Raw genomic sequence first — 26,097 nt, forward strand, 5'->3', positions numbered from 1 at the left:
AATGCAGTACATAGTGAATCTTACTTGTTCCAAGAACCCTGCCCACTTTACTACAGTAGCAAAAAAAATCTGTTTTTTAAGTAACAAGTTGCAAAGTACTGAGATATTATGTACTTAGTAGGGTGGGCCTCATACAAATGCTTTGGTAAAAAACAAATGGAACAGGCAACATGCACAAGTGTCGTGGCCGAGCAGTTATGAGCACCGAATTCAAACTCTGGTATTACTGATCAGCAGAGTGTGGGTTCGAATCCCCAGCCGTGACACTTGTGCCCTTAAGCAAGACACTTTACACATGTTGTGTAACGCATGTAAAATAACCCAGTGCACTTATCAAAAAGAGAAGGGGGTTTGCCCCGGTGTTGTGGCTGTGGCTGTGGCTGCTGTATGTGCCGTAACACCTTGTAAAACCTTATAAGGTGCTACATAATTGGGTCTCAGAATTCATCACTTCATTAACCTATCTTTCTGAAAGCTTGTAATACTAAGCGCCTTGAGTACCTTGTTTGGTAGATACGTGCGCTATATAAGACTTTGATACTACTACTACTACTACTACAAAATATGAAACAGTGAAATGTTGCTGTACCTAGCTGAACCAGGCTGTCATGGTTGTTTTTGACACCTTCCCTACAGTACAGCCTTAACTTAGCTGGTGAATTCTTAAACAAGATTAAATTGGTAAGTTGAATTGGGTTCAGTATTATTCTTGCATTTATACCTTGGTATTATTTGACTCAAAATTTACACTGAAGACTCAAGACTGAATTAGTCTGATGGTCTTGTGTTTTACAATTGATTAATAATACCACACTGTGTAATTAATCATACAATTGTTTAAATGTTGACACTGGGTCTGATCAATATCTTTCATTTTAAAAGACTAAATCTTCTCACAGTGCTTGTTCAAATAAAAGCAGTTTTAGTATAGTTTTGTTTTGAGTCTGAACCTTGTAAAATGAATTGTCAAGTTAAAATTAGGCCTAGTAAAAAAGCTGAGCCACACAAGCCCTGTGGTCTGGGCCCAATTTCATAGAGCTGCTAAGCTCACAAATTTGCTTAGCATGAAATTTCTTCCCTGATAAAAACAGGATTACCAACCAAATTTCCATATGTTACATATTGCTTGTTACTAGTATTCAGCTGATGTTTGCTTATCCTGAAAATCTCGTGGAAATTTGGTTTGTAATCCTGCTTTTATCAAGTAAGAAATTTCATGCTAAGCAAATCGTTGTGCTTAGCAGCTCTATGAAATTGGGCCCAGGTCCTTGTAAAAAGAATTATTGTCCAGTTAAAATTAGGCCTACTCATAAAGCTGAGCCACACAAGCCCTGTGGTCTGGTGTGTTTATTGAGCCCTGGATGCCTACGAGCTCAGAATGAAACCGCAACAACGTTTGGTTTTACTGTACAAAAAGTCAGTATCTCTTAAAACCGCAGATAACTCAAACCACAGTGTCTAAAACCTTGAGCATTGATATGGCTTCTAGTCCAGCCGACAGGAAAATTTGTTGTCAGTAGCTATAGCAACCATCCACAATCACAATACACCAGGAGCGGAAGAGTGTTGGAAGTGGGTTCATTTTCAGTCGGTAGTATTTACGGCATGGCTAGTATGTCAATACTGGGTGTACAATGACAGAAGTTATATTGGACCTCCCTTCCAAAGTGGGTGCAATGATACCAACAATAACCCTATTATATATCCCTAATCCAGGAGATTGTTGTTAGGGCTCTATTCAGAATCTTTCACCCAGAAAGTCACCTGTGCTCAACTGTAGAATAACAAATCAATATGAAATTGTGTGTAAAAGTTTGACTTCAATGTTCCCCCCTGGGTTTTGGTTATAAATATAGATTTTCTATGGAATGTTAACAAATTTTGGTAGATCCATTATTCTTGATTGATTATTTTCATGGTACTGGGTTGGACCTTTTAATTGGGAGGTTTATTTTTTTTAGTAATGCTTATTTTTACAATACATGCTGCAGGCTTTGACTTGTTTGTAAAAGTTGTTCATAGTGAATGTACATTGGAATGGCTGTAAAAGGAAGTGGGATCAACTGCAGAATAACAAATCAATATGAAATTGTGTGTTAGAGTTTGACTTCAATGTTCCCCCCTGGGTTTTGATAATATAGATTTTCTATGGAATGTTATTTTTGGGTTGAACTGTGGCGTAGATCCATGCTTTGTGATTGATTATTTTATGGTGGTGTATTCAACCTTTTAATTGGGAGATATTTGTTTAGTAATGGATATCAACATCCAATGGGCTTTGATTTTGTTTTAAAATAATTTAGCCATGAATGTACATGTACATTGCAATGGCTGTAAAAGGAAGTGTAATCAATATTGGCTTATTGCACTAGGATTAGGATTTTAGTCGGCTACTGGGCAAGGTTTTAGCCGGGATTTTGTCAAAGGGTGTCAACAATTGCTGGAATTGTTAAAACTGTGTACCAAATTGCTCACTTGCAGTCCATTTAGGCCTACATGTAAAATGACAGATAAAACAGAGTGTCCACATTTTAAAACACCCTGAAACCCCACCTGGCTATTAAACACTGTGGATACTGATGGGTGTTGTTATTATTATTATACAGTTCTGGTAATGAAACCAAGAATGCCTCAAAAGTGAACCTAATCACTGTAGCTGGCAAGCCTGAGGAAACCTGAGGAAAACAAGGATACTTGCTATGTGAACCAGAAAAACTCATACTCTTCCATTATATAAATGTTGTGGGTGCCCCGGTTCTTGAAGTGCTCTATCATAATCCTAGTACATGGGACCGTACTGACCGCCGGGACCTACATTGCATCTTTATGACTTAATAACTTAATGTCCCTTCTGAAGGACAAGGACAACACAATTTATATGGTATGGTGTATTGTAGGGTACAAGTGTCATGACTGGAATTCAAACCCACACTCTATTGATCAGAAACACATGAGCTTGGGTTCAATGCTCTCTTCAACGGTTCTGAACCACTAAGCCACGCCACACCACAAATTATACATAACTCGTGATTTACATTGTAAGCCCAAGATGCATCCTTTTTGCATGTGCCTAGTAGGTGACTTTTGTTCAAAATTGTCCAGGTGTGTATCGAAAAGTTAATCTTGGTAGTCACCCTGCAGATGCTTTGACACTGTGAATTACACTGTGTTTATACAAAGGTCTTCTTCATAAATCGCATAGTCTTGTTTTCAAAGTTTAGTAGTTACTCCCTTTTCCCATATACATCAGCTATTCTAGTTTGTGTCTCAGCAAACGAGTATCACAATGGGTACTTTCACTGCTGTTTTTTTCCAAATATATTTGTGCTGTTTTAAAAAACAAACCAAAGGGTAAAGTTTTCCCCTGCTAAGTTGCCTCTGTTTACACTTGACATAAATCCATGAGATGTGCATACGTAAACAAATGTACAATTGTACATAGCAAGTGGGTTTTATAAACACGATAAATAGTCTTAGGCCGTGTCCGAAACGACGACTTCGGCTACAGCTACGGCTAGATCAGCGCGTCTACCAGTGTTGAAGAATAGGCAGACGCGCGCGATCTATCCGTAGCTGTAGCCGAAGTCGTCGTTTCGGACACGGCCTTATAAGACCATGTGAACTTTGTTTACAATACGTGTGACCTTGTGCATTCTTTGGGTATTCTGGCAGGCAAGATACTGCACTGGTCCTATAGGAAAGTTGACATTTTGTGTCATAATTTCCACTTAAATTCAAGAGTTATGAAAGTAAAAGCTGGACAGGTTTTGAGATGTGCCCCCTTTCATCATATCAAAAATTGATATGAACTAGACATTGCAATCTCCATAAAATCGAAGATGTTATGTTTTCTTCCATTGAGCTGTGTACAAATCGCGCCTGTAGGAAGTCCAGGTTCTTTGGCTTTTTTGTGAACATTTGATGTCACAGATCACATCGATAGTCCAGACAAGAATCTACCTGTAAAGGTACTCATTGAGCTTGTTCTATACGCTTGAACATGACGGAGACATTCTAGTACAGGTTGAATGTACCGTACGTGCAATGCATATCAGCCTCCAGACTTTTGATTCCAGTTGAAAATAACAGATAAATGCGGGTAGTTTAGTGTACATAATTTGGAAAGGTACAATACACGTGTACATGGCCTTGGTTCCCTGGTCATATCATAGAGATTGGTTATACCATTGAAATACAGTGTACCAGGTGTACGTACTGTTTAACACAATTTGCATTACAGTAAACAGATGTACAGGCGCATTATGTCAAATTACAGTTTTTGCCTTGAGAGATTGGTGCCAATTTGGTGGATATTGTAGACAAGAAATTATTAAACAAAACTCATACAAAATTGATCAGAAACAACCAAGGCACCATTTATGTAAAAATCATCCTTGTGTATCCGCATTTATTTTTGGTACTATATTTGTTTTGTTATTGTTTTGTTTTTAGATGGAATACAAAATGAAATGTGTCAAATTAAATATAAATAACTTTTAAAGATAACAACAATCAACGATAACAAATCCTGCCACAAAACTTTCCTTCTGTTCTCTTCCATATGATCTTGAGACAGTCTACCATCAAACACACTTGGTCAGAATCCTGCCATTTCAATTTCTATAAATTCAAATGTACAATTGGCGGCTACAGCTAGATTTCTGCATTTATAGACCATAGCCTTTTAATTTAGCTGCAGACACATATTAGGATAAGGCCTAACATAACAAACTATTTTTACATAGGATTCGAACTGCCTCTAGCTACCGGGCAACCTCGGTAGTCTAGTTGGTAAGACACTGCTCTAGAATTGCAAGGGTCGTGGGTTCGAATCCCACCCGAATAACATGCCTGTGATATTTTTTCACAGGACTCGGGAAAGTACTGAGTATACAGTGCTAATACACATGAGTGTATGGGTAAAAACCAAAAATTAATATTCTTTATACCCGATGCAGATTTAACATCTACATGTATTATATTTTTACTTGTAAATGTATTTTTTCGGCCTGCTTGGCCGCCAGTGCAGTTAATTAATAAACTGTAATAATAATAATGGGATACATTCCTGTACATGGCACACACATGTTAAATGTACATTACGTATACATACGTTCAATGTACATTTTGTTATGCCCATTGTTAGTCATTCTTGAAGCAATTAATTTGGGATATTTGGATCGTACTAAAAATAGCCGCATATTACAACTACCGGGAACTCGACCAAATAAAAAAACCCAACATATTGGGTCATTGCAACGTAGCTGAATGTATACCATGTTTGTATACTGTTATTTGTACTGTAGATGTGGAGCTAAAATGGTGTTGTACTCAGGCAAAATGCACAAAATATGAAACAGTAAAATATTGCTTAGCAAACGAGATTGCTGTTACAGTTTGTCTAGTATTGACTGTGACACCTTCCCTCCAGCTTTAGCTTGTCGCTGGTGAATTTGTAAACAAGATCAAATTGGTTATTTGAATTGGGTTCAGTGTTGTATTTACATAAGAGGTGTATAGGGCTCAAATTTTACACTGGATCACAGGCCTGCGGCCAGTGATTTTTGCTCTGGTTGCCTTGGGGGCCCCATTAAAAGTTTCCATAGACTTAAGATGCTCTAATGGAAGGGCTCTTTGCAAAATAAAAATGGCGTTGGCCCCTCAAAGATGAACTTACAGGCCTGAAAAATACCTCTTTTTAAACAGAAAGTAAACTTTGATTGCCTTGGTGCCATTTAAAAATTTCAAGAGACTTTAAAGTGTTATAATGTTAGTGCCCTTTGCAAATGAACATGGTCTTGCCCTCTCAAAGATGAACTTCCAGGCCTGAAAAATACCTCGTTTCAAACAGAAGGTAAACTTTGATTGCCTTGGTGCCCCATTAAAAGTATCCTAAGACTTATTTCATAGAGTGGATATTATTACTTAAATAAGTTGTCTGTTTTTTTTTTATTCAGGAGGGGCATGTCCAACAAGAAGAAGATGATCAAGATGAAGAAGCAAAGGAGAATTTGGAGAACATGCTCGCCAGTCAAAAACAGTTGATCCTTACCCTAAAGGTTGAGAATGCAAACTTGGTAATGATGATGAAATGGTATCTCTTTTAATTCAATTGTATTGTTCTAATTTAACGATTTGACCTTTTAGACTCTGCTAATTACGCATTTATTTTGCTACTGCCCCTGCAACCCAACGCAAATTTGTCTGCTGTTTTGAACTTTGTTCACCATAACAGATACTGACACTGACAGTTAAAAAAAATTTCTGTTTTGCTCTAAACTGGTGGTGTTTGCTTTGATAAAGGTGGCTTCCTTAAAGGCACTGGACACGTTTGGTAATTACTCAAAATATTAGCTTAAAAACGTGCTTGGTAACGAGCAAACAAGGGGCTGTATATTGTACAAAACCTCTTGGGAAATGGCTCCTTCTGAGTTGACATGGTTTTTGAGGACGAGGTTATTGCTCACTAAAATATTTGAATCTGAGAAAGACTTCTGGCATGAAGCCTTGTTCAGATATCGGAAAGCACACAGATGTGTGCAACAATGGTGATTTTTCTTTCATTATTCTCTTGCAACTTTGCTGACCAACTGAGTCAAAACTTTCACAGATTTGTTATTGTATGCACATTGGGATACACCCAAATAAGAATACTGGTGTTTGACAATTACCAAAGGTGTCCAGTTCCTTTAAATGCCTACATTAAGCTTTGTAGTGCCATTTAGCTGTAATTGAAACTCAATTTGGTTTTGTTTTGCCTGGTGTGTTTGCTTTGTATGAGAATCATTAACTTTCTACCTGCATGCACTTTTGTATAATTTTGCCTGAATGTAGCTGGAAACTGCCGAGCAAATTGCACCCATCACACCTTCACCAAGTATCACCCCTATGGGTACCCCAAGAGGCATGTCGTCACCCCCACCCACACAAGACATTGGTATTGCATGTGTTACCCCACCTCCCGAATTCACTGAGGGTTCCATTTCGGGGTATGCGGGCGAAGTTGTTGATCATCAAGGTTTCGCTGATGTAAACGATGTCAGAGACTTATCAATAGACCTCGGTATACTACTGCCAGAATCGCTCGACTTTGACTTTGAGCAATACTTGGCGTTCACCCCACCCTGTATGCCACCGTCTGATGTGGGTTCTGTCACAGGGTCCATCAATGGGTCTAACGGTGGTGATACTGAAGCAACTGTTGCCAGTGCTGAAAGAGAAGCATCACTGCCATCGCCAGATGCAATGATGATAACATCTTCGGAGGAAACCAAACCACCTGCACCTGTGATTCTCCACGGTTTCGTCACACCATCTGATGTTGGGTTCGTCACAAGGTCTGTAACAGCATCTGACAGTGATGATACTGAAGCAACTGTTGCCGGTGGTGTACAAGAAGCATCACCAACGCTGCTATCCCCAGATGCAATAATAACAACCTCACTGGAAACCAAACCACCTGCACCTGTGATTCCTCACAGTTCTGTCACAGTTTCTGGCGTGGGTCCCATCACAGGGTCTGTCACACCGTCTAACATCCCTAATGCCCAGCCTAGCACAGAGAATGTTGGGATTTCTGATTATGGTGAAGGGACGTATGCTACTGATGCATTTCTAGAAAATATTGCTAATGATTTTGGTGCTTCTGATACGCTGTGTGATAATCAGATTGAGGGTGTTGTTGCTCATGGGTCTGCACCCCTTGTTGACGCTGTGTCCCCCACTGTGTCCCCCACTGTGTGTGACTCAGAGGTCAGGGTGAGTTAATTAATGCTTAGCAAAAAGCCCAGTTCATACTTACTGCAACTGCAAAGCAAATTTTGACGTCACAGGGCTTTTTCCGTTGGAATTTTTCACAAGAGTCCAGCACAAGTCAACTGATGCAAACTATTCGCTGCGAATTTGTGACGTCACAATTTGTATCTCATTTGCTTTTGCAGGAAGTGTAGCCAGGCTTTATGCTCAACTGCAGTTTGAAAACAAGTGAGGTACAGCATTGGGATCATTAATTGCAATTTTGTGTTATCCTTCAAACAAAATATCAGCACTTTTTGGTGGTAATATACAATCAAAATTGCAGCAAACAATCCTTGGTTTGTTTCAGTTTTTCATTTTAGTTGAAAGTTGCAGCAACGGTGTACCAGAATAAAATTCATGGTTGTGTGGCTTCTTACTAGCACCCCCGTACAAAGATATTAACAGAATAGGGCTAGATAGCTCAGTTGGGAGCCACCGACTCGTTTATCCATAGATTGCAGAGGCAAATCCCGCTCTAGTCAATTTTTGTTTGTTTGTTCAACCCAAGTACCAATGAACGAATGGAGAATTTACGCTTGTATTATTTAATAAGTTTGGGGATGGGGGCGGGGGCAATAAAAATAGTTTGCTGAGACAATTTAAAAAAGATATCAATGCTGTATCTCCCTTATGTTAAAAAACCTCTGTGTTTGTTCATATCTCATTGTACGTTTTTTTATGTTTTGCTGTTTTGGTGATTAGTTTGTGTGACTGTCATTTGCTTGTTTGTTTTTTGCAAATAAAATATGCTTGTTTACTTTTGTTGTTGATACGTTTGTTCATGGGAATGTTTTTGTGTCACTCTGTGTCAGTTTGCTCATTTATCATTTCCATTTTCTGCTATTGTTTGTTTTGATTGTGTGCGTTTGCTGTTAGCGATGTGTGTGTGTAATTGCCAAGGACTGGACATAATCCACTCAAAACTCGGACAAAGTGTTTAAGTTTCAATTTATAGCACGCTATTTTATTTATTATTATTCACAGTTTAAACAACACACAAATTGTACTTTACATTCGATTTTGTCTAAGCAAATAGAAATTCATTAGCCATCTCAAAGTGGGTGCAGTTCAGCAAATTTTTAAATTTTGTTTTCAATATGGGGGGCTCAATATCGATATATATATTTTCAGGGCTACTGTTTCCATTTTGGTAAGCTGAGGAAATCCAATTTTAGGCTGAAACATCACAAAAAGGAATGGGAGAGACTCATTTTTTGTTGACCATTTATTTAGCAGACCAATTAAAAATTTTAATGCCCCCTTATTGGCAAAATCAGTGTCTTAGGTTACAAAAAAAAAAAAATGAAATGACTCAATATTGCAAACACTCAGATATTATTATTCTCTTAAACGTCAGAAACCTTTAATAGTCACATCTGGCACATGTGAATCTGAATATGGGTTGAGTTAGATTTTACATGTCTGTGTATTGTACATATTGTGTGTATTACATGTGCAATAAAGAAATTACTGAGTTTGCCCTTCAGCCTTGGGAAATGAGATTTGTATATCATGCTTAAGGGGACTTTAGGTCTTTGGCCTCGGGCGTTGTCAAGATTATCTCTGTAAGAGATGGTACATGTGCTTCTTGTACAGTATGTGTTACTTGTCTGTATGGATGGGCTTAAATGATTATCACAACTATGAATGAAATATTATGGGTGGTGCTAGTCTTGGTGCAGTACGTTGTTATTCATTATATAACTGACATACAGATCCTTGTCATTTGATTGGTGGAACTTACTTCACTTGACATTCACTATTACTCTGGCTTTAATTCGTGGAATGGAAGGAATATTATCGCTCGGTAAAATTTGGACTGTTCCATTTCACTCGGCTTCGCCTCGTGAAATGGAACAGTCCAAATTTTACCTTATGATAATATTCCTCCCATTCCACTCTGAGCCACTCAATATTTGTATTCTATCACACTACTATCGCAATCTCGGTCCACTTTTCCTCGCTGGGCACATTACTATCGAACGATAGCGGGCACTGTTAGAAACCCCCACGACACCACACTCAAGTTCTTGCTGGCGGGAACGTGGCTTGCAGAAACGCCCTCTATCAGTCGAATAGTCGCGACGTGTATGGGGCCTATGGGTTTTACCAACTCAACAAGAACGTTTTGCACCAAGACTAGGCTATTGCATGAAGAAGCTTGCATGAATGTTACAACTAGCCTGTCTGTGTTTTTTTTTTTGCACATGCATTGTTTAGCCTGGTGAAGGTTGTGATGCAGTAGATGGTGCGCTATTGCCTGCCGCTGGTACTACTGACCAGTCAGTCACAGAGACTATTGACCGGTCAAGGACAACTGACAAGTCCACTGCAGGGACTATTGACCAACCTGGTGTTGTAGACAGGGAATCCAGGAATGAAGAAACTTTGATGGTGGTGGCGCATGAGGAACCAAGCATGGTATTATAAGAGATCAGTGTTATTTGTCTCAGTTAAGTTGTGGTCAGGGAACCTGAACAAACTCAAAGCTACAGTCAAGAGTTTTAAAAGTTGTCCCCAAAAGATAACATCACGTAGAATTCCATGATGTGCACATTTTGAAGATAGATCTGTTGGTATGTCAATCACAAACAAAAATATGCAGGGCCAAAAATGTACATTGGACTCCACACCCAAGGCCAAATTTGAGCATGGGGTCAGTAAATGGTCAGTAATTTCATGAATGGAAAAGTTTGGCACTTGTGGTTTTGGTGCAAATATTGACTTTGTCTGATAAAAATCTTTCAATTCTGTTGAGTATCAATTTTTTCAGTATTGAAAAATTATTACACATGATACAAAAGAGATAAATCTTTTTTTTGTTTTAATAATGCTAGTTAAGATATTGAACGGTGTAGGTGAACTGTTCTTCTGAATTCAAATCTGGTATTGTAAAAGAAAATCAGGTCCAGTAAACATTTTGAGTTACAGGCTCTATAGTCTTGCTGATTTTATCCCAAATCAACTTCAGGGTACTCAATTGTCCAAGGTAGCTACGACCAAATTCAGGGTCTAGGGTGTGTGCACAACATATCTCTGATCGTGACCAATATTGAGATAAATAATATTGAACTACAATGCACATATAAATTTGTAGTTGATTTATTTAGCAAGCTTTGCATGTTTTTTACACTCAATTTTGCACCTTCTTCATGTGCTCAGTGTATTTCTGTTGCATTTTTTTGCCTTTCAGTTTTTCACTTTAGAAAATGGCATGCATTTCCTGCCCTGCCCTGCCCTGATGAATATAAACACTAAAAGTAGCATGATCAAAACCCTGAACACACGGATAACTACACAGGCTTGTATGTTTTGTTTTTGAAGGGGTAGAGCACCGAGGCATTTTCTACTTGGTAAAGGGCACCTTATGAGGAAATTGTAAATTTCTACTGGAGCATTTGAAGGGCAAAAAGCAATGGCCAGGGGCATAGATGCAATCACCTTTGTTGCCTCTATTAAGTATCAGGTTCATGGCATAGCTTACTGCAGAATTCTGCTCTTATGACCCCCTGTTAAGTGCATGATTCTTTATGCCACAACTTTAGGCACAGAATAGCCGGTATCAGAGCCATGAAATTGGTCCCTGCTGATTTATGTAAAAGTACTTCAAACTTTTGGCAGGTGATACATTTCTTATTGTTCCACAGCTGTTAAGTTGCATTTAGTTAATAATTAATTAAAAACACCCATTTGAAAACTCAATAAAAAGTCAGAAATGGCTCAAAAGAAATGAATGCACTTCCTCAAATCAGCTCTATAGAATAAGCCTGTTAATTTTCAATAAATGAAGTAGAAATTTAGAAATGAAAACAATAAAATGGTTCAAAAAACCAAAAACACACTTTAAAGGACATATCTATGAGGGAAATTCAAATTTGTAATGACCTCTTGCCAATGACATGACCTCAAAAAAATAAGCTTCCACTGGCACCCTGGAACATTTTCTAACATTTTTGGGTCAATGGGGGACAAAAAAAAGTTGCGTGTAAGTGCGCTGCACGTCATGCAAGGGGTAATTACTGAAGAATTTCAAGGGCCACAATTTTACTACTTTTTAAGACACTGGACACGTTTGACAATTGTCAAAGACCAGTCTTCTCAATTGGTGTGTCTCAACATATACATGAAATAACAAACCTGTGAAAATTTGAACTCAATCGAAGTTGTGTGCTTTCAGAAGCTTGATTTCAAGACCTCAAAATTTAATTCTGAGGTATCAAAATCAAATTCGTGGAAAATTAGTTCTTTCTTGAACACTACATTACTTCAGAGGGAGCCGCTTCTCACAATGTTTTATACTATCAACAGCTCCCCATTACTCATTCGGAATGATTCCTAGCCAAATCCGTAAAAATACCTCAAGACAAGTAGTACTGTGTAATTCATATTCACTGCAACAATATCACGAGGTTAGGTCACATTGTAACTTTACCTCAAGTGTTATTAACGAGTAATGGTGGAAGGTTACACCTCCAGACAACGTCTGTTTGGATCAGAGAGTTATGGCTGTTTGACAGCTTAATCGTTCTGTTGGAGTAGTAAGGGCATATTTGCATTATTGATTGTTTCTCTAAAACAGCTACACGTAAACAACCCTGAAGTCATAAAAACACAATATTATATTAATGAGCTTGAATTTAGTGTATTGTGCTTGAAGCTATAGGAAATGCAATGAAGTATTGTGCAGTCTTACATAAATATTTCTTAATTTTAAGCGGGAACAAAAGGAACCTTCTTGGGAGTTCTCTGCCAGTTTTGACAGTAAAATTTTGTCTTGAAAACAAACAAAAGTTCAGAGAGTGCGGGGAATGGGGTACTAGCCGTGGATTTCAGCAAACCCCTCCTAATATTAGGAATTAGGACGAGTTAAGTTCTGTATTCATAGACGTTGGGTCGCATTGAACCCATCCTAAGTTAGGACGAGTTACTCGTCTTAACTCGAGATAGGATTACTCCTAGCGTTATTCATAAAATCGACTGCAGGAAGCTAGCCCTTCTGACTGCTTGCAAAGTTGTAAAAGTAGAACTTCTTCTTTTACCATCTTGCAAGCAGTTTGTGCTTGAAAAGTACAAAATGTTCAGTGTTTAGGTGGGATGATTGGTATACACATTCTAACCCGACTAACCACATAAATCCATTGTTCTGGGTGATGTACGCGAGTTCAGTTCACTGGACGTTTACCTGGTAAGTCTGCTGCCACCTAGCATTCCAATGTCTCCCATTGGGTGAGTTTGCCTGTGATTAACATGTTTTCTTGGCTGACCTGATTTCAGCGCAAACAAGTGGAGGAGTTGCAGCAGGAACGCCGACCCAACGAAGAGCGTTATGAGAAACTGAAGAAGCGCAACATGGAGCTGTCTCTGATGACTAAACGGCTGGATGAGAAGGCTAGACAGATACAGATACAAAAGGTTTGTAAATATTTTATCAATAATAATAATAATAATAATAATAATAATAATAGTGGCTTCTTAAAAAGCGCTCATATCCGTTACTCAGTGACGCTCAAGGCGCTACAACGTTGAGTATTTTTCTGCAAGGTATGTGGGACTACGTTTGAATGTATGAGACCTACTCCTTTTACATAGCACCATGTAATTATGGTTTAGAAGGTGTTCCTGTGCAATATCTGTGCAATATGCAGCAAATTTTTGAGAAGTGCACTGGGTTCTTTTACCTGTGTTACACAACACACGCGACCAACGGCTATATGTCACACCCAAATAACAAAAGCATCATTATTAAGTGTCTTGCTTAAGTACACGGGTGCCACGACCGGGACTCAAAACCACACTCTGCTGATCAGAAACACCAGAGTTTGAATCCGGTGCTCTTAACCGTAAGGCCTTGACACGCCAGGCAATGAACTTCTAAGCTAAGCTCGTCGTTCTAAACTCAAGCTGATGTCGGCAGTGTTACAGGTGAAACAGTTGTCGCCGATAGTCGTGTATACAATGATTGGTGTATGCAAGTGATACTTTCACGAACACGCAGCTCTGTGTTGCTGACACTGTGTGGACATTCCTTTGTTCAATATGTTTAAGGAAAATCCCACACTTTAACACTGGTGAAAAACCGTGTGTTCATTTTCTGTACATTATGGAGAGCAAAGACCAAAATAAAAAAGGGAAAACAAAAGGACTTCGTCGGGGAATTCCAAAGACTGGGGTGCTCCACAAGAAAATTTGTGTACAAAGTCTATGAGGAACCGATAAGTGGAGGGACAAAGGAAAGAACAAAATAATGATCCACAAGGGTGCATTTTTGAGAACATATGTGTGGTAGTCGACAGAGTGTTTCTAAACCCTGCATTATGTGGACCTTTTTTGTTCTCACTTTGTACATAATGCCTACCAACAACCGGAATCCTGATACACACATGCCCAGGAATGCCTATTGCAGATGTGTACTTACGCTAGTACATTCCATTGTGTTGCGTAACATTCCAGTGTGTAGAATGTGCAGTTTATGCACTCGACGAGTTATGTTTCGTCTGCCCCGTAAACAAAGAGCGACAAAAGAGACGAAGGACACTTGAATTTTACGCTCCGAATCTCTCTTTTTCCTGAGATTATTGTAAATCCCAATTCTAAACCTTCGTTCTTTTCTTGGATTAAACAAGGATTACAAGAGATTATCCGGCTGCCCTCATTGTGTTCGCATGGGCGGTCTGAGATACAAGCACGGCTGATTACATCCAACATTTGTCAAATTTGTGGTGAAAAAAGGCACATTTTCTTGGAAGACAGATTGAAATCCCAGCATTGCTATGAAAACTTGTTTGTTCTCTTTTCTTAATGAAGTCGATTTTTAAGTGTGACAACGATATTCTTAATAAATATATTCAAGAGAATCTGAAACTAATTAATTTGATAGAGCACTAAAAAATGTTACAGTTTCTAGCTGTGAATGGTTCAGGGTTGTTTATTCGTAATCATCAGACTTTGAGGAAAATAGTGATACATTTGAGGTACAAATTGAGCTCAGAAAGCTGTGCTGGAAATTAACGCTTGACTGCAGGCTCGAGGCAAGTGATTTAAGCATTTGGCCAGTAAACTTGTGAACGTCCGGCGGTCTTGTGTTTTTTTTAATAATAACACCACACCGTTTTATAATTTAAATTAGTTAATACAAATATCTTTAAATTCCGTTGAGTTTTGAAACCATTGGACACTTTCGATAAACAGTATTGCCCAAGGCCCACACTTCGTGTATCACAACTTATGTATAAAATAACAAACCTGTGAAAATTTAGGCTCAATCAGTCATCGGAGTCGGGAGAAAATAACGGGAAAACCCACCCTTGTTTCCGCACGTTTCGCCGTGTCATGACATGTGTTTAAAATAAATCCGTAATTCTCGATATCGAGAATTGATATTGTTTTAACGTTTTCTCAAAAAGTAAAGCATTTCATGGAATAATATTTCAAGGGAAGTCTTTCACCATTACCTTCTGTAAACCCTGTAAGTTATTTGTAAATCTGTGAACTTTTTTGTTTGTTCTGTTCTGAAAGTGTATAATGGCTTTAAGGAAATGTATTACCCACAGTGAAAATGTGATAAATCTGCCAATACATGTAGTGCTTATTCCAAAAACAGCTCAAATGTGAAACTTTGTAGAAAGTCTTTACTCATTTAGATTCCGGTCTCTGGTCCAGTAAATATTTTGAGCTACTTGCCCTGCAGTTTGGTGGATTTTCCCCCAAACTCGAGACCTGGAAAGACCTCTTTTCAGACCTCCCTGCCTGTATGGATTCCAATACTAGTTTCCCATTACCCTTCAAAATTAATAAAGACAGCAAATCTTTCACTTCCCTATGATGCTTCATTATCCTATTTGGAAAAGTCCATAAAAATCTTTAAACCTGACTGCAAACCCCCAAGAGAGGGCAGTATTCACCCAGTACACTGTCTCCCCCATGCCTGATGCTACATCAGTGACTATATATCAGTGTGCCATAGAGTTATATAAAAGAACTGGAGGGCGCACGGGCCTATATACGCCACCCAGCATGCGCGCAGGCGGCCATTTTCTAAGTTGACAAAACAGGCATCGCACAGCGTGGGTTTGTGCGGCCATTTTGTAAGTTGACAAAACAGTATCGCGTCAGCGTTCAATAAACACAAATTCCAGGGTGTACTTCATATTCAATGCGCGTGCAGAATGGCGCGCGCGTGTTTCCTTGTGGTCCCATCGCGTTTGTGCAAGAAGCATCACCAGTGCGCCCTCTAGTTCTTATACATAGCTCTATGCAGTGTGCATACTCAGTAGAACTCCTGAAATATTGATTGCGCTAAGGAGCCATGAGATTCAGTAGTTCTTACATGAAGCTGATATTGCCTGCTTGTCTGCCTTAAAGGGATTGTAAAGGATACATTTGGTAACTGGAACACACTGTTTGTTTCAATCCTATATAGTTTTGGATCGTTCCATATAACTAACCTGTGATATATATATATTTGGTTTGCGGTAACACCATGTGTGTATCTACTTACCAGGTAGAGTTTGTTCTTAGAAAACTGTCTTTTTTTATTCTACTACCGCGGAGTCGAGTGTTCGGGAGACTTCTCAGTTCTGTTATAGTACTGATGCAGAAACAAACATAAAACTAGCAGTGCACGTTTAATAGCCTCGGATAATGTTTACTGCCCTGTGGGAAAAAGTGCTAATAATTCATACCATTAGATCACAAGGAAAGCTTTATTTGTTTGAACCAGAGTTACCTTCCAGACTACCTCAATAAATTATGAACTTCAAAGCTTTAATCCACTTAGATCCCAGCTACCTTACTCAGATTAGGCACCCCCCACAATAAACCAAACATGTTTAGCGTCCTACCTTTTAAAACAAGGAAAAAATGTTCTTCTCTCACAAAGATGCTACCTGACACATTATTTAGCTGTGAGCTATTATTATTATTATTTTGTTCCCCATCTGAGATTGCTAAATGTATCCTTTTTGGGGGGTTTAAAGCCATTATACACTTTCGGTAAACATTATTGTCCAAGGCCCACACTTTGTGTATCACAACTTCTATATAAAATAACAAACCTGTGAAAATTTAGGCTCAATCAGTCATCGGAGTCAGGAAAAAATAACGGGAAAACCCACCCTTGTTTCCGCACATTTCGCCGTGTCATGACATGTGTTTCAAATAAATCCGTAATTCTCGATATCGAGAATTGATATTGTTTTAATGTTTTCTCAAAAAGTAAAGCATTTCATGGAATAATACTTCAAGAGAAGTCTTTCACCATTACCTTCTGTAAACCCTGTAAGTTATTTGTAAATCTGTGAACTTTTAATTTTTGTTCTGTTCAGAAACTGTCCAATGGTTTTCAAAAAGAAGAAGAAAAAGGATGTTGGCCTCTAAAAACGGCATACAGGCCTTGAGTTTCATCTTTGGAAGGGCAAGGCAATGTTCATTTTGCACAGGGCACTTTCATTGGAAAATCTGAAAGTCTATGGGACACTCTTGAAGGGGCATCAGGACTACGGCCAAGACTAAGGGCATTGCAGGCCATGGCCTCCGTGCTATTCAAGGCTTGACCATGTTGACACCAGGCATGCACCTCTTCCGTGTTTCCGCGGAATTCCGCGTAAAAAAAAAAAAATAAATATTTTTTTAAGCCTAATATATGCCTGGCAACACTAGTGTACAACTACAATCATGTAAAATAAGCCTAGTATATGCTATTAATTCAACTAAGAGCATAATAAACCTCAACATTTTTTTTTCAACGGGCAGTTGCATGCCTGCACTAAACATAATTTCATTTTTATTTGGCCCGATTCCCCCCTCCACCCAGCCTCTCTTCAATATTCACCCTCTAACCCCAATACCCTCTTGAGTCCCCACCCCTGGCCTACCCTTTGACCCCATCACCCTCCATGAGGACACAAGCATGTTTCTATCACACAGACAAAAGACAAATGGATTTCTTGCTGGGTATTGGGATCTTATAGTAAAGTCTCCTTCTATAGCACAACAAGAATGAATCAATATGTAATTGTGATGGTAATTCATTAATATACAGTGGCAACATGATAGTTTGTGTTGTCATTGCATATGATCATTACTGTCTGCCGTTGACTTTTTTTGAACAAGTACAGTGTTTCAGTTGACAGTTATATACATTGTAGTCACCATCCATTGGAATTAGGAGATCTTGGACTGGTCCTAATACTTAGGAGTTATTCACCTGAGAAGTGGTTTCCTAAAGATGGATACTTATAGCTGATGTCAACCTGTATCAACACGGATGGTTGGTTTATCAGTTTGACTTGTTGATGAATATAAAGTCAGTCCGGGAAGCTGTTATTTGAATTTGTGGATATTTCAAATACTTGGACTAGTCCTAATACTTGGAGTTGTTGCTCATTTGAGAAGTGGTTTCCTAATGATGGATACTTTAAGCGGATGTGAACCTGCATATCTATGCTGATGGTTGATTGATTAAATTGACTTGTTGATGAATATAAAGTCAGTTCGATAAGCTGCTGTTTGAATTTGTGGATCTTTTAAATACTTGGACCGGTCCTAATACTTGGAGTTGTTGCTCATGTTAAAACTGGTTACTTTTTGACGGATATTTGTAGTTGATGTTAACCTGTATCGACATGTACACCAATGGTTGGTTGATTAGTTTGACTTGTTGATGGATAAATAGAGTCAGTTTGGGAAGCTGCTTTTTGAATTGGTTGTATATATCAATGAGTATAATTGGTATGTCAAGTGGTAACCAGTTGTAAATTGTATGATATTGGAATCAGGACTCCTAAGCTAGCAGAGAAGCCCTGTCACTATTTGAGGAATTTTGACCGAGGACAACGTCTCAAACATGGAGGAGGCAAACCCCAATGCCGACCCTAATTCCAATCCCAATTTTGGAATAAGTTCCCTGCTCAGTATAAGTATGCCGTTCAAGCTTTTCTTTCAAACTATAACGACTTCTTCAACATCGTCAACGGACAAGGAGCAAACCCATGAATCCGACCAACAAGCGACGCCAAACACAGACCCTCAATGCTACCAGACTCAAGAGGTGTCTGTGCAGCAGTTTTCAGCACAAACACAGCACCAGCAAGTCTCTATGCAGCAGGTGCAGCAGCAGTTCAAGCCTCAGTTGGAGCAGCAGTCGCCAAATCGGCACCCGCAGCAGTTAAAGAAGCAGGTTTCCTTTGCTCAGCAGCAGCAAGTTTCTTTACAGCAGCTCAAGCATCAATCAGAGCAGCAGTCGCCACTTTGGCACCCGCTGCAGTCAAAGGAACAGCAAGTTTTCTCCTCTCAGCACCAGCAAGATACTTTACAGCAGCAGTCGCCAAAACGGCACCTGCAGCAGTCAAAGCAGCAGGTTACGTCTGCTCAGCACCAGCAAGTTTCTTTACAGCAGCTCAAGCATCAATCAGAGAAGCAGTCGCCACTTTGGCACCCGCTGCAGTCAAAGGAGCAGGTGTCATCTGCTGAGGACCAGCAAGTTTTGTTACAGCAGCAGTCGCCACATCGGCACCCGCAGCAGCTAAAGAAGCAGGTTTCCTTTGCTCAGCACCAAACGGTTTCCTCAGCTCAGCACCAGCAAGTTTCTTTAAAGCAGCAGTCGCCACATCGGCACCTGCAGCAGTCAAGTCAGCAGGTTCCGTCAACTCAACAGCAGCATGCTGTATCAATGGCATTGTCTCAAGCCTCGACCCACAACACCAAGTCTGGTAATATTTCACAGATAAGCACAGTTCAGCAGCAGAAAGTGACTCGACTGGCCACAGTCCCTCGTCCGCAGTTCATGCCAACACCACGAGCTTCAACCACAAAACGAGAGAACGAATTCCATGATCTTTTGCTCTCTATTTACAGAGACAGGGAGGTAGGAAACATTGATGATAAACAAACCAGACAATATTATAAATACAAAATCCTTTTAATATCCGCTTTTTAAAGGCAGTGGACACTATTGGTAATTACTCAATAATTATTAGCATAAAACCTTACTTGGTATTGAGTAATGGGGAGAGGTTGATATTCAAAAATATTGTGAGAAACGGCTCCCTCCGAAGTAACGTAGTTTTCGAGAAAGAAGTAATTTTCCATGAATTTGATTTCGGGACCTCAGATTTCGATTTTGATGTCTCAAAATCAAGCATCTGAAAGCACATAACTTCGTGTGACAAGGATGTTTTTTTCCCTTCACTATTATCTCGCAACTTCGACGACCAAATGAGCTCAAATTTTCACAGGTTTGTTATTTTATGCATATGTTGAGAGACACCAAGTGAGAATACTGGTCTATACATTTACCAATAGTGTCCAGTGTCTTTAAAGGAACATAACAGAATTGGTTTTTGCTACCAAAACAGTTGCTGGCAGTGTAAGCACTTTATGTAATCCACCATACATATAAACTGACAAACATGTAGAAGTTTGAGATTGATTGGTCATCTGGGTCCCGAGAAAATAGTGAAAAACCGATTACACATTTTGCACGACTAACCGAGTAGTTGAAAAACAGTAATCGCAACTCGACTCAGCAATCAATTGTCGAAATTTCGAACACTAGTTGCACTAGTCGCCCAGGCTTAATTGTGAGGCACTTTCGAAGATCTCTTCATTTCATCAACAGAAACTTTACAAAAATTGTCCTTCCGCTCCCAGATTCTATTTTGAAAATGAATAATTTTCTTAAACTTCATAATAGATTCAAGTTATGTCCAGTCCATTCACTCCATACATCAGTATTCAAAGTAAATCACGCTTTACACAATTGGTATAAAATATTAAACTAGCGTATCGCAAGCGGTGTTAGCGGCATGGGTAATTCACAAGCAGTACTGTTCAACCATTCATAGCTTTTATCCCTCTGGAGACGCATGATTCATTCATTGCAGTTGCAGAAGAAAAAAATGTGTGCAGACAACAAACTTTGCTGTCTCAATAAGTTGACGAGCAGCCAACGCTTTTGCTTCATTCCAGGGCTTGAGTTAGGGCTAAAATTTCAAAAGACCAGAATTGATTTTACCAGACCGAATCAAAATGAGAAAGAACTTTTAACGATCCACTAAAAGCTAAAGTAGTAGTCCAGGACGGTTTCTATACCTTCCGCCCAGGTAGTAGTTAAAAAGCAGGATAGTTCTTTCCAGAACTGTGAAGTCTCCCGAATTTGGAAATAGTGTTTCTTAACTTGCAGTCCTTGGAACTTCCCTCTTGAAGAGGCACGGAAGTTTGCCTCTGGTAAGGGGCACTTTTTATGAGAAAAATGTAAATTTGTACTGGATCTTTTTAAGAGGGCACCACGGCAATTGCTGTGGGTGCCGTGTTTTATTTCAAGGCCTGGGGTAAAGATGCTCGTGGTGAGAAACTTCACCTTAAAGGCAATGGACACTAAAAGTATTGGTAATTACTCAAAAAAATTAATAGCATAAAGCCTTACTTGGTAACGAAAAATGGGGAGAGGTTGGTAGTATAAAACATTGTGAGAAACGGCTCCCTCTGAAGTGGAGTAGTTTTCGAGAAAAAAAGTAATTTTCCACGAATTTGAATTCGAGACCTCAAGTTTAGAATTTGAGGTCCCGAAATCAAGCATCTGAAAGCACACAACTTCGTGTGACAAGGGTGTTTTTTTCTTTTATAGTTATCTCGCAACTCCGACGACCAATCAAGCTCAAATCTTCACAGGTTTGTTATTTCATGCTTATGATGTTGAGATACAGCAAGTGAGGAGACTGGTCTTTGACAATTACCAATAGTGTCCACTGGCTTTAAAAACTTTTGCCTAAAATGATACAGTTTTTGAGAAACTAGTAAACATTTTCAGTTTTTTTGTGTTATGCTTAGGGCACTTCAGCAATAGCACAGGACACTGCGGCAATTGATGTGGGTGCCTAATTCAGTTAATTTGAGGCTTACTGTATTCAGAAATGAATCAATGCTCCTCTGTGGGGTGAATTTTACACCGCCATAACACCATAGAGAAAGGACCACGGACTATCCTTTGTTGGATTGTTTTAAAGTGATGCAATCAAACCCTCAAGTGTTGCTTGTAATTCATATGAATCATTTGCAGGAGAATGCAGTCGAGGTTGCTTTCAGACGCTTCGTCTGCTGGCAATTTTTCTCTGATGATCATCTCGTATATATACATGTATATATACATTCCTTTCATTCTAAACATCCTTTGTCCTCGCCACTTCACTCCTATTGGTTCATAGCCACCAATATTGTTTCTGAAATAGAAACTTTGATTGGCTGTTATTTTCCCGCTTCTTTCTGGATCCTTTCCTTAATCCCTTTCCCCCTCTCTTTTTCTATAAATGGATATGTATTTGTTTGTACTTGTTTTATGCCTCTGAAGAAGGTCCGGTTTGGATCGAAAGCTAAGGCCATCTACCCTATTCATTATACATGTATATATACATGTATATTGTTGTTGCCTCTGAAGAAGGTCTGGTTTGGATCGAAAGCTAAGGCCTTCTACCCTATTTATTATACATTTATATATATTTTTAAATATTTTTTTTAAAGCAATGAAAGGTGGGTTTGGAAATAATTCTGAGAGTGTGTCATCGCTCTGATGATCACACCAACACAATTGAAAGCCTTGACTTGCTTTCTTAGAACATGGATTAATGGAGGCAATGAAGTATGAGGGACATGCATCTACTCCCAGACATTTATCATTAATGATAAGCATCTTACATTTCATGCACCACTCCATGGTGGGGCGGGTACAGACTGTATTGATCATGCAGGTAATTACATGCAGATCGGCCGGCTACTGTATTATTAAGTGTGTAGTGGCAGGTGGTTCACACACCTCAATTGGCAATTGTATGTTTGTGTAGTATGGGGTGGGGAACAGAAAATGCATGGATGGTGGGGAACGGAAAATGTTAAGGGTTAAGAAAAGGGAAAGAAGTAGGTTTAATATATATTTGGTTTGTGGTAACACCATAAGTGGATCTACTTACCAGGTAGAGTTTGTTCTTTAGAGAACTGTCTTTCTATGTATTCTACTACGGTGAAGTAGACTTTTCAGATTTTTCGGGAGACTTCTCAGTTCTGAAAAAAACTGTCCTGCTTTTTAAGTAGGTTTATCAGAAGATAGAAAAATTTGAGGGAAAAAGGAAGGAAGGACATGTAGCTTTGGCCATGGTTTTGGTATATCAGAAGATAGATTTTGGAGAGAAACAGATATTGAAGTTGTTCTTTTACATGTGTGTCCTCCCACACTATGTTTCCAGGAAGTGTGTGAATGACAATGCCACCGCAAAATTTCACAATTTAAATGAAATCACCTGTTTCTAATGAATAATTCATTGTTTTGGTTGTATGTTTCTGCAACTCGTCTGTTCATGCCACCAGGCAGTCAATACATCTTAAACAGTATAAATTTCTTATTATTGTAACAGTTACCCAGTAGCAGACTATTGGGTGACATGGCCGAGTGGTTTAGAGCATCAAATTCAAGTTCTGGTTGTTTAGTCATCGGAGTGTGGGTTCGAATCCTGGTCGAGACACTTGAGCAAGATCCTTGACTATAATTGCTTCTCTTCACTGAGGGGTATAAAGGGGGTACCTGTGAGGGTAGAGGTTGATATTGTGTATAATAAGCCTTTGGAATGCTATGGTTGCCTGGGTTGTATACTCCCCAGGGAGCTGAGAAAGAAGGAATGTTATTGACCACAATGACCAGCAGCCGATTTCATGAAACTTTACGCAACTGCGTAAGTCCACTTGCGCAACGTGTGCCATAAATGTTGTGCAAGTGGACTTACGCAGTTGCAAAAAGCTTTGTGAAATCGGCTGCTAGGCACTAATCTAAAGCGCTCTGAGAGCGTTATTGTGAAATGTGCTATATGAGAACTAGTTATTATTATTATTAAATGCGACAAATTGGTTTTTGATTATTTTGTTTAGAGAGCAGACACTCCACCGAGCCTTCCCAATGGCACTGCCACCACAAACCACCAGACTTCCAAACCCACCGACGTTGAGGTCTACAAGCGCCTCTTTGCCAGGCAGAGGGCGCGGGATCTAGCCGAGAGTGCACAGAAGCTTCTGACTAAGGAGAAAGAGATTAAGGGACTGAAGCAGGAACTGGACAAGCGTGTTGCTCTCAGTCCGGAACCTGAAGTGCAGGTTAGATAATAATAATATTATTAAAACCATTCTTATAGATTCATTTTGGTTTTTACCCTTACACCGATGTGTGTAAGCACTGTATACTCAGTACTTTCCCCTTACACCGATGTGTGTAAGCACTGTATACTCAGTACTTTCCCCTTACACCGATGTGTGTTAGCACTGTATACTCAGTACTTTCCCCTTACACCGATGTGTGTTAGCACTGTATACTCAGTACTTTCCCCTTACACCGATGTGTGTTAGCACTGTATACTCAGTACTTTCCCCTTACACTGATGTGTGTTAGCACTGTATACTCAGTACTTTCCCCTTACCGCGATGTGTGTTAGCACTGTATACTCAGTACTTTCCCCTTACACCGATGTGTGTTAGCACTGTATACTCAGTACTTTCCCCTTACACCGATGTGTGTTAGCACTGTATACTCAGTACTTTCCCCTTACACCGATGTGTGTTAGCACTGTATACTCAGTACTTTCCCCTTACACCGATGTGTGGTAGCACTGTATACTCAGTACTTTCCCCTTACACCGATGTGTGTTAGCACTGTATACTCAGTACTTTCCCCTTACACCGATGTGTGGTAGCACTGTATACTCAGTACTTTCCCCTTACACCGATGTGTGTTAGCACTGTATACTCAGTACTTTACCCTTACACCGATGTGTGTTAGCACTGTATACTCAGTACTTTCCCCTTACACCGATGTGTGTTAGCACTGTATACTCAGTACTTTCCCCTTACACCGATGTGTGTTAGCACTGTATACTCAGTACTTTCCCCTTACACCGATGTGTGTTAGCACTGTATACTCAGTACTTTCCCCTTACACCGATGTGTGTTAGCACTGTATACTCAGTACATCCCCAAGCTCTGTTAAAAAAATCACAGGCATATTACTCAGGAGGGATTTGAATCACTGACCTTTGCAATTATAGAGCAGTGTCATACCAACTGGTTTAGTTCTTTTTTCCACAGAACTTTGGGAAGTACTGAGTACACATGTTTAAAAGAGGTACCTATACGCAGTCAGTATTTTAGGTTTATGTGGAGCTACGTATTGAAGTATGAGTAGTTTATAAATAGATTACGCTCTGTTACTAATAGCTTTGAATGCTGTTACGCGTTATAATATTAGCGTACATGAGCTTGCACACCCGACACGTGGAAACCAGCCAGCCTTAAACAGCTCTAGCTGGTCTTTATCAACCATTTAAACACCCCCACCTGATGCACTCTCCACCAGTAGGAATAGCAAAACTGTCTTGGGTGTTTATGAATACGCATTCACTAAACACACAGGATGTATGGCTTTTCGCCCCATCCGAAAGACAAAGCAATAATGGTAAAGTGTTTTGCTTAAGGACACAAGTGTCACGACTGTGACTCGTACCCACACTCTGCTGATCAGATACACCAGAGTGTTAGTCCTGTGCTCTTAAGTGCTAGGCCACGAAACGCCACAATAAATCGAATGTTTTTGTGTTAAAGTGATCGATTAGAAGTAAAATGAAGCAACTAAATATTTTGATTACTTTGTTTGTTTGGTCTTGGCATCCTTCTTGTATTAATGAGTTTTACTTTCTCCCCCTGGAAGCAGAACGGCAATGGCAGTGATGAGAACACACACTTGAAGACAATCATAAAGGGGAATGCTAAGGAGCAATTACTTCTCCAAAGGCAAATACAACTGGCTTCCAGTGTATCGGTGAGTGTAACTAACATTTGCTGTCCAACATTATCTCCTGCCCCATTCAGAGTTATTTGCTTTGTCCAAGTGTTATTAGTTGAATACCTGTGTAATGAATCTTTTGTCTTCTATGCCTAAATAATTAGACAACGTTGAAAGACACTGTACACGTTTGGAAATTGTCAAATACCAGTGTTCTCACTTTGTGTATCCCATCATAAGCATAAAATAACAAGCCTGTGAAAACTTGGGCTCAATTGGTCATCGAAGTTGCGAGAAAATGTTGAAAGAAAAAACACCCTTGTTGGGCGAATTTGTGTGCTTTCAGATAGGAATAAAAGACTTCTAGCTAGAAGCCTCTTTTAACATTTTAGTGCGAAATTACCTCTTTCTCAAAAACTATGTTACTTCAGAGGGAGTCGTTTCCCACAATGTTTTATACTATCAACAGCTCTCCAATGCTCGTTACCAAG

At 39.4% G+C, this 26,097-nt stretch overlaps 1 protein-coding gene across 1 annotated transcript in view; it reads left to right on the forward strand.

Moving 5' to 3' along the window:
* Positions 1-25,762, forward strand: part of LOC117290197 (inner centromere protein A-like) — a 39,152-nt gene extending 13,390 nt beyond the window's left edge. Inside the window, exons 3-7 of the mRNA XM_033771455.1 lie at positions 5,958-6,077; positions 10,018-10,218; positions 13,072-13,209; positions 23,707-23,928; positions 25,535-25,762. Coding sequence (XP_033627346.1) covers positions 5,958-6,077; positions 10,018-10,218; positions 13,072-13,209; positions 23,707-23,928; positions 25,535-25,762 — 909 coding nt within the window. The remainder of the gene's footprint in view (positions 1-5,957; positions 6,078-10,017; positions 10,219-13,071; positions 13,210-23,706; positions 23,929-25,534) is intronic.
* Positions 25,763-26,097: the final 335 nt, after the last annotated feature.

Source organism: Asterias rubens, chromosome 5, assembly GCF_902459465.1.
Source record: "Asterias rubens chromosome 5, eAstRub1.3, whole genome shotgun sequence".
NCBI classification, from domain to species: Eukaryota; Metazoa; Echinodermata; class Asteroidea; order Forcipulatida; family Asteriidae; genus Asterias; species Asterias rubens.